The sequence below is a fragment of the Polypterus senegalus genome, chromosome 3 (genome assembly GCF_016835505.1).
Source record: "Polypterus senegalus isolate Bchr_013 chromosome 3, ASM1683550v1, whole genome shotgun sequence".
Lineage (NCBI taxonomy): Eukaryota > Metazoa > Chordata > Cladistia > Polypteriformes > Polypteridae > Polypterus > Polypterus senegalus.
In genome coordinates, this window is record NC_053156.1 from 231,638,985 (window position 1) to 231,654,895 (window position 15,911).

At 34.8% G+C, this 15,911-nt stretch overlaps 1 protein-coding gene across 1 annotated transcript in view; it reads right to left on the reverse strand.

The window, feature by feature from the left end:
- The window catches only part of LOC120525964 (Fc receptor-like protein 3), a 67,711-nt gene that overhangs the window by 27,727 nt on the left and 24,073 nt on the right, over positions 1 to 15,911 (reverse strand). The window contains exons 3-6 of the mRNA XM_039748719.1: positions 12,183 to 12,461; positions 9,669 to 9,962; positions 5,687 to 5,986; positions 2,328 to 2,606 (exon numbers count right to left, since the gene is read on the reverse strand). Coding sequence (XP_039604653.1) covers positions 2,328 to 2,606; positions 5,687 to 5,986; positions 9,669 to 9,962; positions 12,183 to 12,461 — 1,152 coding nt within the window. The remainder of the gene's footprint in view (positions 1 to 2,327; positions 2,607 to 5,686; positions 5,987 to 9,668; positions 9,963 to 12,182; positions 12,462 to 15,911) is intronic.

Sequence of the window (15,911 nt, forward strand, 5' to 3'; positions counted from 1 at the left end):
CAAGATTAAATCACTTAGAGATCTGTACATAGACAACGTCTTTGCATCCTATGAACAATTATGCTCCAAAGCATAATTTCCAGCAACACATTTATTTCACTACCTTCAAATTCGAAACTTTGTTAAACAGAACCTGCCCAATTTTCCTGACCTCCCACCTACCAGAAAAAATGTTGATCAGTCTTGAGGACTCAGACAACATTTCCATAATATATAAAACTATTCTACAGTCCCTCCCTTTCAAACATCCAAGAGAACAGTGGGAAAAGGATCTCTCACTCTACCTTTCAGAAAAGGATTGGAAAGTAGCACTGCACAGAATACACTCGAGCTCCATATGCACAAAGCATAGAATTATTCAACTGAAAATTATATATCAAGCGCTTCTCTCTCATTTAAAATTGTCCAAAATATTTCCAGGGCAAGATCCAACCTGTAAACGCTGCAATCAAGTTCTGGCTTCACTGGGCCACATGTTTTGAGCATGCTCCAAATTAACATCATTTTGGACCAAAAATCTTTAAATGCCTTTCAGACACCCTTGGTGTCACAATCCCTCCTAATCCACTAACAGCTGTGTTTGGTGTACTTCCAGATGGGCTTAAAGTGGATGTAGACTTATCTTGCTCAAATGGAAGAATCCTGACTCACCTATTCTAAGCCAGTGGGTAACTGATGTTATATTCTATTTGAAACTGGAAAGAATCCAATTCGCACTTAGAGGATCTATACAAAACTTTTTCAAAACCTGGCAGCATCTAATCAATAACATTTTAGAATAAGCATTTAAATTGAGGAAGCAGGTTCTCTTCCCTCTTTTACTCCATTTCTCTTTATTCATTTATTAATTTATCTATTCACTTATTTTTACTAGCATAAAGTTTTACACCGCTGGCCTAGCTCTCTTTCTCAGGGGTGGGTGTTGATTTGTTTCAAACCTTTTTTTTTTTTTGTAAAACTTGAGTTATGTGTATGGAATGTTATTTGATTTTAATAAAATCAATAAAATAAAAAAAAAAAGAAATGTTTCTCAGTTAAGCCACCTCAGACCACTCCGAAGTGAAATTTTATTAGTAGGTCACACTGCAGAGATGAATAAGCACTTTATTGATGCTTTGTGTTACTAAGACCTAAAGAAGTGTTGGTTAAGGCTTGCTACATAATATGAAATGAGTAATAGATGCATTTTTTAAACTAAAACATTACCAAATGTTTTTATAAATAAAATGACTACCTCTCTGGACTGAAGTGTCTTTGAAATGTCGCCAAGTTTCACTAAAGGTAGCAGAACATGCCAGGATAATACACTTATTACTTACATATACACACTCGATCGTGTCATCTCATAGGTTAACACTGATCATATTGTTTGTGGTATTTCAAACTCATTTTCTTAATTTTAGGTTTCTCTGACTGCACAATTTTCACTTCTAATTCCAATTCATGGTGGACTTCTGCTTCTGATTTTTTTAGTGCTACTTGTCAGATTCAGAACTAAATATTATGTACTTCAGTAGAACGTACCCAGTCAATGTCTGAGCATTAGTCAAGCCAACAATCCTGGTTATATAGTAATAGCAGTTAAGAAAGTTGATATTACTGTTAAACGATATTTGACTGTAAATCTTGAACACAGATTCACACTTACACTGCTTTGATAAGAAACAGTACTTAATATTGCAGTTGTCTTTTTTTGTAGCTTCCTTGTGTGCTATACTGTCAATACAGCAATTTGTAATGATACACTACACAAAAAAGGAGTTTTGAATTGAGAATACTGCTCCCCAAATCTATTTGTTCTGAGTTAATAAAAGGCTGAAGTTGAAGAGCGGTGAAAAGGTTTTATAATATACACGTTAAATAATCAGCCTGGGAAAGTGACAAAAGTCACAAAGGTATGAGCTCAGTCACCAAAGGACCATAAGAAATTCACGTATCCTTCCTGTGCTCCAACTGTAAAAATTCACTGTAAAATTATAAAGTTTGATGGTCTTGTAAGATTAAAAGTTTTTGTCATATAAAGAACAGAAACATCTTCTTTGTACCAGTTACTGTGAGAAAAAAGCACATTAGCAATGCAAAATAAAAATGGCAATAATGAATATGTAAAAGTGGACTTATTGTAAACACTTATTCTGAAGTGACTAAAAGACATCTAAAGAATCTTTTATTAAAAGTGCACATTTTCTAAAAATATAATGATATGTTTGAAGCTATCATCAGTTTAAAAAGAAAAGTGCTGGGACAATGTTGGCCATTTGCTGGTGAGCCATGACTACAGAAAGCATTAGTTTTTTAGTTTCAGTGAAAATAGAGGTGGTACTTACTAAAAACATGCAGTTGAAGAGGGTCACTTATTTCTGAATACTTTGAGTGAGCCTTAGCACGACAAGTATAATTTCCACTGTGCTGCTCTGCCACAGAGTTAATAGCGTAGACAGAGCAGTTTTCGCTATTCCTGCAGGCGTTTTGCTTAATGCCATCTTTGTACCATGTGTAATTCCAGTCACTGGTAAAATTTTCAATCACGCACTTTAAAGACACATTTTCTGTTTGGTATACCTTCATCCATTTTCTCTCAATAGTCAGACGAGGTTTTGGTGGATCTGTTGACAGATAAACAGTTTAGAGATTGTACTTTACTTGATCCAATATTTGTTTCTATATTATACTATTATTATTAAAGTTATTACTTTTTCCTTGTGGTGAGTTGGTAAAGAATAAAGTACTTATAACTCTTGCACTGTTGTTTAAAAGTCGCATGAGGTAAACTTATGTGACACCTAAAAACAGACCTCTTCACAAAAATGGGATTCTCTCTATACATAACTAAGGTTGTCGTTGGATAAATCAACAAGTGTCACCGCTAATGGATTTCCAAATGTTACAGGAAAAAAATAGGGCTTTTGAAAAAGGTGTGAACAAGTTTTCTCTAGACTCAGAGGGAATTTTCTTGCACTGCATCATTCACAAAGAGGCACTTTACAAAAGCATGCTTAAATTGGAACATGTTATTAAAATAAGTGGTGAAACGAGTTAAAGAGGTATGAATCATTGTAAATTCAAAGAGCTACTGGTAGACACTGAGGCATGATGACTTGATCTATCATTCAAATGTTTGTTGGCTAAGTTATGGTACTGAAATGGGTAAATGATTTGAAAGAAAAAACTTAGCATCCTCCTGGACAGAGAGCTGCGTGAAAACAGGTGGCTCTGTGTTACATTTATTTTAGGCCATTTGAACAATATGAATTTAAAACTAAAAGAGAAAAATGTATTTGTGCATGAATTTGTCAGCTGTGTAAGAGCAATCAAGACAAATCTGGTGTTGTTCACAAGGTAGATGAATGACAGGTTATTCATTCACCTCCCTGCACTGGCATCTGTTGAGGTTTCATCACAAAATACTAAGAAATATACAGTAGTGTAATACTCTAAGACCTACATGCCCAGTTTACGTGGCTCTTCATGGCTCTTCACAGAACAAAACACATTCTGCCAATTTTTATCACAATACAGAAACTATTTTCCAGTATGGCTTTCAAAAATTCATTAATGGATACACACTGAAAAAAATTTTGGAGTTCTAATTTGTTTAAAAAACAACATACAGAATATATGCCATGCAACTAAGAAATTATTCTACAACAAGACAAAAGGAATCATTTTTGATCCACAATGGGGTTGTATAGTATATGTGGGTTTGCAGCAGAACAGTGACACAAGTAGCTATGGATCAATGGATCGGTACCAAATGGTGTATCTTGGCACATCCAAAAAAGTATTTAACATCAAAAAACAGTAGTTGTCAGTAGGATAAAAGGGGGGTGGGGGTCTTTACTTATTGTTAGACACATGTTGTACACAAGACAAACAATAGTGCTGTTATCCCTTCTGTGAGATAGTAGCATTGAAAATTTACACCATACTGTCTTAAACAAATATCCTTTGTGACTAATTATAAGAGGTGATGGAGCACCATAACACATCACTCTCTGGCTGTTTGATTTACTGTTCAAGATCCTTGCCTAAATTGCACCATTGTTTACATCATCCCCTACTGCAAATCTCATGATTACTAACCAAAAAGGAGCAGGAGACCCCAAAACTCATTATTACCAACAATTCAGTCTAAAATTGTTCTGTTATGAAACAGGTGGCTATGTTAATACTCTTTTATAAATTACAAAGGGAGATTCTTCATCCCCATTTAGGTCATCCACCCATGGCCCAAGGTGTTGTCCAGTGATTCACAAAGTGTTACATGTCTGTCTGCATTTGGTGGTGAAATGTTTGCGTAGGAATTATGGCTCACGCGAATCCTTCTTGATTTTAGCAGCATCACTCGGTCATAGACAATGTGGCCTGTATTACTTTAGGCTAACAACCAGATCTCATGAATAATGAGTATTCAACTCAGTAGACATTTACTGTTTTTTGTAAGACTGATAAAAGCATTATCAAATTATTCTTGACGTATTGTAATAGAAATAGAAATATCTCTAGTTTACAATTATCATACCTAATTATTAACCATTCAGGGTAAGGGTCTCTACTGTAAGTGATGACTAGTACAGACACGTAAATCTAATTATTTGGATAACTGCCCATGCTGATCACCTACATTTATTTTCAAGAAATGTGCAATATGCTTCTGGATGCAGTCATTTTAGTAATACAGTGTATTACAACAGAACCTTTGCATAAATTCTTCTTAAAGTAGCACCATGGGAAAAAAGTGAGGAGAATGACAGAAATCATGGCCTAACCAATGAGTGATTGATTTCTAGTTGCCAATCCTCAACCACAACTTTTGCAGGTAAATGTTGAATATTGTTTCTGCAAAACATCTGTAGGAGATCTGAAAGCCCTTTTTCGGGCTCTCAGCAGCCATGTACTACACAACTTGCACACTCCACACAGGTTCTGCTGTACTCCATCAAGAATACAGAGCATTCCCAAAAAAGGTTTAGAAATGTTTTGAAAAGATTACAATAAATATGTAGATCCAGTTCTATTAGAATATAATATTAATTGTTATGAAAATGTTGTACAAAGATAAATATGTTGTATCATATAATTAAAGAGAAATAAAACCCTAAAATCCCCAGTATTAATTCACTATATTATCAGGGAATTACATACTACCACTTTAAGAAAGACAGCAGTACCTGAGTCAGTCACACTCACAGATCTACCGTGTCAAGAGTATAAATAGTCTATAAGTTTTTATTTTCTAATATATCACTTACCTGGGTTTAATGTTTTTTTTTTTACAGAAGCATTAAAGACCTAATTATAAATTTGAATATAGTTTGCAGATCGTGTTATGTTCAAATGCTATTCTGCTAAAAATAATTACATTGTTATAGAAAACATAAAATACTTGACTTTGCATGTTGCATTTATTAAAAGTACATTAAAATCTGCTGGTGCCTAAATGGCACACCACAAGACGAATTTGCTTACAAGCAACTATTTTTGTTTTTATTTTCACTTCACATTATGTGTGGGTAACCATAAATATACCAATATAAAACAAAAATCTAGAGCATCCAATTTGAGATACCTTGCACAAAAAAATGAATCACTTAAAGCAAACTGAATTATCAGTAATGTTCACATTTTATTCCAATTTTTTTAATACAAACTAATCTCAAAGCTTTACATAGAATGCTATACTTACTGGATATTTTCAAAATTGCTGTTTCACTAAGGTTGGAGAAAAAATGTGTTGCTGGTCTCTCTGCTTGACATCGGTATACATCACTGTCTGAAATCCCACTTTGGGTAATCACGTAATTGGATCCAGCAGGATCTCTACTACTATTGGTATGAAACTTTGAATTATGCTCCATACCCTTGTACCAGATATAGATCCAGCCAGCAGAATCCTCATCCAGCTCACACTTCATAGACACAGTTTCTCCTGTGAAAACAGGTCCTTCTGATGTCTGTATAGATAATAGCACCTTAGGCACTTTGTCTAAGAGAAAATTCAACAGCAATGAAAACATTAAACATAATAACTATGTTTCTTTAAACTGTATCCTTAACAAAATTTTCTAAAATAAATATGACAGAACTTCATTTACACACTTTACATATTAGTTAGAACTGTGCAATTACAGCATTTCTTTACAGTAGCTTAAATGTGTGTGCAAAATTTGACATGTTGTATCTGAATTTGTGGAAAATGTTTGCAACCCTTCAGAAGTTTAAATCAGTAGATCAATTAGTTCTGGAGTCCAAATTTGGTTATGGAGATGAGACATTTAGATTTGAACATTCCTAAAATATTTGCAATATAAGGGAACTAAGATGATATTTCTGTCTTTTGTGTTAGTCACAATAATGATTCAGCTTAATTCTGAAAAAAGAAGAAATTGGATTTTTGAGCAACTGTAAATGTAAACACGCCAGTCAGTCAGTCAGTCATTTTCCAACCCGCTATCAATTTTCAAATTACTGTGAAACTTCAGCATAAGTGCTTGCAGTAAAATAGTTAAGGCTATTTTCTGTTCAGTTCAATATAAGGTATATGTTATTTTATTGCTAAAGTAAATGTGAAAATACTAAGACAAGAATGCGATTATATACAGTAGGCTAAGTGACAAAAATGAAGGAAACACTTGAATAATAGAGTAGTACAAATTATATTGAAGCTGATAGTTCAATGCAGATGTGATCATTGAAATAATTATAAAGTTAATACTCCATTATTCTTAATGGCATAAATAAAAATGTTGAGCAGTTATACATGTTCTGTATGTTGTCTAGTATCGGTTGAAGAAGAGATAACAGTGGCTTTGAGAGAGGGATAATAATTGGGCACATTTGTCAGACACTTCAGTGACAAACACTGCTTTACATGATAATGAATCACATGGAACAGAGGCTAAGACAAGTTTGACACTGAATTGAAAGGTAAAAGACCTTGCCATGTAGAGGCAACAAATAGAAAAAATGGGAAAACTCAATAACAGTGATGGCTATGAAGTGATTCAAGGTGCAAGAAAAAATAAAAAAGTAACTCTAAATCGTTTCACTTCATGTATCAACCTCAAAGATGAACATAAAGGTATACCATGGTCAAGTTGAGAATACAAACATACTCCACTTACATCTAAAAATGGTAAAAATAGTGGAAAAATACAGTTTTCTTTCATGACTATGTAACTTTAGGCCTGATTTAACCTATAAACCCATGTTACGATATGATGATTTGGCAGTGGGTTTATAGTAATACATCATAGTTTAGCTAAAAGGTCCAGACAAACCAGTATATAAGTGAATTGCTTAATTTCCCTAAAACTTTGATGCAGCTGTGATTTTCCGAATCCCACAGTATGACCTTACTTATTATTTCAGTGTTAACCAGAAAGACATTTTACATTATTGACCTTATCAATAACAGTAAAATAGACTTTCTAACATTGAGTGGAACATGTCTTAGCAGTGATGGGGCTACAGTGTTAGCAGCAACTCCGAACTATATAAAAACAGTGTGACCTCAAAAGAAGATAATTTATCATCTTCCTGCTTATTTGAAACTTAACCAAAATACACATAAGGGAGGACACATGCTTGATTTAGTAATTGCAAAAGGATTAAAAATTTTACTTGAAGCAGGTCAAGGATATTGGTATTTATGATTGCTTCTGCTTATCATTTGACACAGAAATACCAATGACTAGAACTAAAGAGAAGCATATTGTTAGAAAACCTTATTTCAATGCCACAGCAGCTGCTAAGTGTGCTAATATTGAAAATAATCAGTCTGAATTTTGTAAGCAGTATGGTGGAAAATTGTGATGCTATGGTAATAGCTGCATCTGATGTAGCCCCTATAAAAATTGTTAAGAAATTTTACACTACTAAAATACCTCTGACCTCACACATAGAGTATCTGAACTTAAGAGAGACTGTTGGAAGGCTGAGCGTAAATGTAGGAAAACTAAATTCACTACAGAATACTGGAGAAGTATAGAACTAAATACAGTATAAAGAGTCCTATGTTTCTAAAATTGTATATGATAATGTTGGAAATCCAAGAGTTTTATTGACTGAACCTTGCTAAATTAATGGAATGCCTCCTCGCCTTAGCCAATAGCTAGGTCTCCCTGGTAGGGTCTTAATTACTTTCAGTCTTATTTAATAGGTAGAATATTCCTTGCTAGTTGTGGTGATTGTAGTTCAGGGATCCATATTTTACATGGGGCATTACAAGGATCAAATCTGGGCCTGCTGTTATTTTCAATCTACTTGCATCCTTTAGGCTAGATTACCTTGAAACACAAGGTAAACTACCGCAGTCATGCAGATGACATGCAGAGTTACTTATCTATAGTAGTGGAAGACCCTCAAGCTCTGTGCCCTCTGCTCCAATGTCCTACTTGTATTTCATAATCAATAAGCTGTAATTTCCTCAAGCTGAGCAAAGAAAAAACAGCAAAATGAGTAGTCAAAAATGGAACAGACGTTATTTTAAAATGCTATTAATGGTATATAACCCGCTGAATAATGTTGATAGTTCTTAAACTTTGGAATGCCAATTTCCTTTTATTCTCAGTTGCACTCTTAGATCCTTGAACACTAGCTTGATTATCATTCCAAGTCAGCTACTTGTATATATTTCAGTATTTGGAGCACACTGGGGTAGTTGTACAGTTGACAATAACCTTATTGATAGCATTCATAAAGAGTACATTTTAGAATACTCTCAAATTAGCTGCTATAAATGAGTTTATTAGCAGATATCTACTGAGAATGGTTTAAAGGGGGGACCTGAAATGAGTGGAAACCACATATGTAAACCTCATTTGTTAACATTATATCGGTAGAAAAGGGAAATAGGAGAAAACCAGATTTTATGGTGTGGAACTAAGAACCAAGACATTTAAATTTAAGGTCTTCTTCTCGATTTTCAGATATATTCAAGGCACTCTCTTTAAGACTGCAGAGTTTATAAAGTCATAGTTCCCAAAATAACAATCATCACTTAATACTAGCATCACATCTATGTTATGCCTACAAATGTATATTCAAACTGACAGCAATTTGAGAAAAACAATCACAACCAACAGCTAAAAAATAATAGTAAACTATTAACAAAGTATTAAAAACAAAACATTCTTAATTCAATTGAGGGTGGCATGGGGTAGGTACTATGATTAACAATACAACAATCATGGATACAGTGTTCTGGGTTTAAATCATGTGCCTGAACATTGTGTATGTAACAATTGCATGTTCCCTCTATGTTTTTATTGGTTTTCCTTTCAGTTGCTCTCCTTTTCCCTTCTTCTTTCTGAAGACCTGACGATTTGATTGACTACAGATTCCAAAATTTGCCTCTGCGTGAGGATGAGGTTGTGTATGGATGAGTGGGCGCTGTGGAAAACGGCACCTTGTCCAGGGCTGTTTTCTGACTTATGCCTTTGTTTCCCTGTTCTCTGTGAACCTGAATTGAATTAAGCATGGTTGGAGAATATTATGTTATGTTACAAGTAAATATACATTGGTAGATTCTGATACAAATGACACATTCTAGTTTTGTTTCCAAAAGAGTTCATAAATGGAAAAATAAATCAGATCAGTATGTTCCACACATCATTTTAGTACTACACTTTTCACTACTCTTACATTTCTTATTATTGTGCACTCACCAGTTATTTGAAGAAGGAAGGAGGATGAAGAAGACTGAAATGACTTCCTCGAAGCTTGACACCAGTACCGCTCTTGATGAGATAACTTCACTGGTTTAAATCTCAGTTCGGTTCCAATTACAATGACATCAGATAGATGTTGAACTTGAATTAAGTTTGAATCTGTGCCAGCAGCCCAGGAATATTTCCAGCCAGCAGACGTTTCTTTTACCTCACACTTTAGACTGAGCCACTCTCCCACATAAACTATTGTGAAAGATGGTTGCAGAGTAATTGAAACTCCTGGACGCCCCTCTAAGAAAACAAGCAGGCAGCAAACAATGAGCACAAAATACTAACTACGAAACAGACAGATCAGCTTGAAAATAATTTAATAAATGATATAGACTTTTTGGTTGTGGGATTATATAGTTTTTTGAAAAAGTGATATGAACTAACCAATTGGATATTATACATTTGTTTTAAAGTTCCTTTTACAATCACATCATCGGCTTAAATAAATGGATCAGTCATGGCACAGAATGTATTTCCGCCAAGTTTACATATTTCAGATAATTTTGTTGGCTGAACAGTGACTGAAAGAAGGCACAATTAAAACTAAGTAACATACTGAAACTCAATATTAAAATAAGTATTTTAAACTGAACTTATTTTGTTATATGGTAGTCATATACTGTAGTTATTTTACCATGTGCTACACACCTATAGATTTAGTACAATTCTAATACAATTAATCCCAGCAAATTCTTAAACACCATACATAAGCAACACTTCAGTCAGCTCCACTTCACCCATTCCCTGCAAACCCCATTTATACAAACAAAATATGGCAAGCCTTCTTTGATACATTTTTACTTTTAAACTGGATAGCAAATCAATGCTCTTTTATTTCAAATGTTGCTTTTGAAGGAAAGGAGGAGGGGAATGATTGAAAATAAAAAGTTAAAACCAGATAATATTGCATGTATAGTAATATAGAATAATATAGAAAAAATATTTTTCATATTAAAATACTTCTTCGATCTTTTGAAAGTGCTTCACACTTCCTCTGCTGTAAATTGTCTGCTTCTTGTAACTGTATTCTTAAATCTGTCCCTTACATACAACAAAGTAACCCAAAAAGGAAAAGTAACCATTTTAAACTTTAATGTGTGACACTTCATTGCAGCCTTCTGTGTTATTCTTGCTTTTTGACGAGCTTGTCATGTTGATATCTATGCTATAGTGTGTGCAGACATACAGCTTAATATATTTTGTACTATAATGATTTTTGTGTGAGACAGTTTTACAGCAAAGAGTGCTGTGGCCTCACAGTGTTTGGAACATGTACTATATTTGCATTTGAGGTGCATATAATATGGAGCTTTCATATTCTCACAAGCTAATGTGAAGTTCTCCCAGGAACGTGAGTTTCATGCAGTTTGTTTATCATAAACCTGCCCTTGTCATAAACCTGAGTTTGTATTTTTGTGTATTGGACTATTCCAATGTGAATGACTGGAATCATGATACCATTCAGAGTTACTTTTCCTTTTTAACCAACTACTACCAGAATAGGGGCCACCTCTCTTCAACCCTATTATAGAGGAAATTCATTTTTAAAATTGAATTCTAGGTACAGTCATTTTTCTCTCAAACTTGTTCCATTTTAAGTCATAATGAAGTTGTAGGCTTTTGATAATTTAAAAAAAGGAAAGAAACAATGTAAAAGTGATTTAATGATGAGTGTTGAATCAACATGAATTGTAAACATCTTATGATGCTGAAAAAACTCTCACAGTCTGCTGCAGTACTCTACTCATTAGCCATTTGGCTAATAAGCGATGTTGGTTTCATTTAACTATGCACCATCTTTCATTATAGGCAATATCTTATAACATAACTCACATATAGTGTTCAACTGTGAAAAAAAAAACTACTAAACACTTATTTAGTTTTGATCTCTTGAGTTCTCAACTACTGTTTTTGTCTGCTTGCAAACCATCTTTAATATTTAGGCTGAAGTTGCACTAATGATATTTTCAATGTCATATTTGCTTCATTATTTTCAATTCTTTTTGTTGTTTTCTGTTTATACTTATTTTATGGTTAAAAAGAGTCTGTGTTTATTTTGCACTTAACACTGCATTATGTCGTCCAAAGGACTCCACGTTTCTTCTCTTTTGGTCCATTCTATTATTAGAGCTAATACTATTTCAGACACTTGGTTTGAATGCTCACCAAATTGATATTTATATGAACAATGTATTCAGTCTAATGTCTGTGCTAATTTATTTTATAGTATACACCTTCAGTGCAATTGGGTGTGTTTAAAGTAGTAACAACAAATGTTACATAATTAATTGCTCAGATAAACTAAGGATTTAAATGAAGACATGTGTAGTAATACATAATGTTACCAATGCTTCTCATAACACATAACACATTATTAACTGCCCGCACCATACATCTTGATGACTGTGCTCTTTGTGCCCCACAGAATGTGCCTCATAGGTAAATTAGCTTCTGACTTACTTAAGACATTTAAGGTGCATGATGCACTCTCAGTTGTTTCAGTCACTCTCTCGGCTTGACACCAGTAAATTCCACTGTCATAATCTTTAACAGACTTGATTCTGTATGTATCTCCATTGCTGCCAGTGGTGTTCTTTAGCTTCTCAAGCATTCCCTTATTTTCTTTTGCCCACTCATACTTCCATCCAGAAGATCCATCCTCAGCCTCACATTTCAGAATGATTGACTCTGTCTCAAATAAATCTGCCCAGGGTGGATCCAGATCAATCACGACCCTTCCTTTAGGAGATAAATAAAGTGACAGGTATGAAAGACTAAATTTGACATTCATTAACTAAAATAAAATGCTACTGCTAGAATTACCAGAAATGTTATATCTTCTTAAAGTTTCTCTTTTTTTTCAAGGTACAGACCAGAGTAGGACCTAAGCACAATACACTGGAATAAAATTTTGGGAAATAAGAAGTTTGTTATTAATTTTAAAAGCTTGGTGTTGGGCATTTGTAGTCCTTACCTTACTGGGTGTCATGTTAAACGTCCTGAACTGAATTTGGAAAAGGCAGGCCAGCATTCCACATGGGGGATATATTGATTCAGTGCATGATGCTTGGCCAATAAACAAATAAAATGGCAAACTTTTTTTTAGATTATAGGATTTAATCAATTTCACGGTTATTTAAAAGTCACACCAAGGGAACATTCCAACTACATACCCTAACCACCTCAACTAGCTCTGCTCAACATAAGGAAACAGCGGGTCTAATTCACAAAGTTTTCCCTTTTCCCATTTTATTGAGTGAGGGTGGATAAATGAACATTATTTCAGTAACTTGTTCACCCTGGATTGTCTTTTTAGGTAAATCCTTTTCCTTGTTTTTGTGCCTCTATTTGTTTATTCCAAATAAATAATTCATTTATAAAGGTTCATTGTTTAGACTTGTCTCATAAAAGCAGATGTTTGATGACTCCTCTCTCTTGAGTGGCATTTTTGTACATTTCTTGAATATTTAGGGCATTTGAATTTTTAAAGCCAGTCAACCATTTTTGAGCCCAGAAGACTGCAGCCTGCCTGTGGAGCCTGAGGACTGGCTGTTTAGTGGTGAGGCTACTTCTGGGCAGGTTGGTAAAGGTCCTTGCCTGCTTTGTCAGACTCTTAGGAGGCCTCACACCCCTTTTCACCAATGTCTGTGACACCTTTATAGAATAGATCTATGCTGTCTATAAAAAATAATGACACTATTAATGATGCTTATGGGTACGCCAGAGCAACAGTTAGAATTGTGTGATGGGAAGAAACCTATGTGTACTGCCTTAATCTAAAATAAAAATTGCCAGAGTTAAAAATTACATAAAAATTTATTTTACTGAAGTGCTGTATCAGCATGCCTCTCTTAAAGGAAAAAAATAGGTAAAGAATATTTTCACAGTGATAACTGCTAGTGTATGTTAGTGCTAGTGTTGTTAGTGATAACTGCTAGTGTTGTTACCACATATACCCCACGAGTTGGGTGTGCAATGGATGAGAAAGAAGATTTCTGGAGTGTTTTGGATGAAGTGATGGACATTTCAATGGACATGTTGGTGAAGAGAACAGAGGAGATGAGGAGGTGATGGGTAGGTATGGTGTCAAGGAGAGGAATGAAGAAGGTCAGATGATTTTACCAAAAGAATGGACATGGCTGTAGTGAATACGTATTTTAAGAAGAGGGAGGAACACAGGGTAATGTATAAGAGTGGAGGAAGATGCTCACAAGTAAATGATATCCTATGCTGGAGGATCAATATGAAGGAGATTGAAGATTGCAAAGTGTTGGCAGGGGAAAGTGTAGTTAGGCAGCATAGGACGGTGGTGTGTAGGATAACATTGGAGATCAAGAAGAGAAGTTGGGTGATGGCAAAGCCAAGGATCAAATGGTGGAATTTGAAAAAGGAATACTGCAAAGTTGAATTCAGGGAGGAGGTAAGACTGGCAATGGGCAGAAGTGAAGAGTTACCAGACAGCTGGGCAACTGCAGCAGAAGTGCCAAGGGAGACAGCTTGAAGGGTGATTGATGTGACATCTGGACTGAAGAAGAAGGACAAACAAACCTGGTGGTGGAATGGGGAAGTATAAGAGAGTAAACCGAGGAAGAGGTTTGTCAAGAAGAAGTGGTACAGTCAGAGAGATGAAGAAAGTACACCTAAGTATAACCTACTGACGCTGAAGCTAGATGGCAACACTGACAAGGTTGATCTTGCCCTGGATACATTTTGGACAATTTTAAACAAGATAAGTGTGATCAATGAAAGATTTTAAGTTGAATTATTGAGTGCTTGGCGCATATACAGATCTAGAATGGCTTCTATGTATGGCTTACTTCCACCATTTTTCTGAGATATTCACTGAAAGGTTCTTTTCCCACTGCACCATTGGATCATTGGAGGGAAGGCTTTTTTTTACATGTTTTTATATTGTTGAGGTGTTGTCTGAGTCTCCAAGACTGAGCAGTATTGCCTCTGGAATATAAATGGGTGGAAGTACCGAAAAAATGGTTAGGTTTCTTTTAAAAAATTGTAATTTGAAAATAGTGATGAAAGTGTGTTACTGGAAAGTTAAATTTGAAGCTTAATTGTTCATAAAATGCAAATATGTGATCTATATAACATTTTTAAGTGCCTCTGACCCAAGTGTTTTCAAAAGATTAAATACTGAGTAGGTCTGAGAAGACTGAAAAAGGTCATTATCATATAGAGGAACAACAGACACAGTAAAAGATTCTCTGGCTTGAAGTGTGTCCTGTAATAATTCCATTTTCCAAATGACTGCTGGATGACAGGATTATAGATAAATTGACAAAATTTAATATTTACTGGGGCCCAAAGCAGGGCATACAGAGAAGAGGTATAGCAAGATTTAATTTCCATTGCTGACCAGGCTGGTGTAAATTCATTAATTTGTAGCTGATTTCCAGTTCTTTATTGTTTATATATTTGCCACAGAAAAATGCAACTGAAACTTAGGTAGTGCCATGCCACCTTCTGCTTTAGGTCTTTGTAGGGTTAATTTTTTGAATGTGCGAATGTCTCAAATTCCAGATAAATGAGATTATCATTGAGTCTAGTTTCTTAACACTGGATTCCCTGAAACCTACAAAAAAAACTCATAATCCTGAGCCACCTTAAATTGGTTCGCACCTCTCCATTAGTGTCTTTTGTTTTGCAAATGTGTTGTTCAGCACAAGCAGCAAGCAGCTTGCTATCCCATCCCCCTACTAACACAGCTCAAGTCACACAGAAGATTCTAAGAGTTCAAGTCTGTTTATCTGGGTGTGAGGTGCCTGGAATTGTAGAGGGAAAAAAATATATTGTCATTTGGAATACATACATTTCATGTGTGTTCCTTGTCTTCAGTGATCTATGTAAATGCAGGATATCAGGAAATGCAAGGTAGGAATTGTTGAACACATAACTAAAACAGAAAAGTTTTTCATGTTTTAGTAATAATTGACAAAATGTAGACATGAAGTGTATAATGTGTGAAGACTGAAGTCCAAATGTCAAATAAACGTTTTCACAAAACGTACAAGTACTGTATAACAAAACAAGTGTGCTTTTATTCAAGAATATAACTTAAAAAAAGAAATCGGGTTAGTGTACGATGCTGACATGACCACTTGGGTGGTGCAGAGGTAAGAACTACTGACTCATAATCAAGAGATTGTGGGTTTGATTCTGGGCTCTTCCTAGATT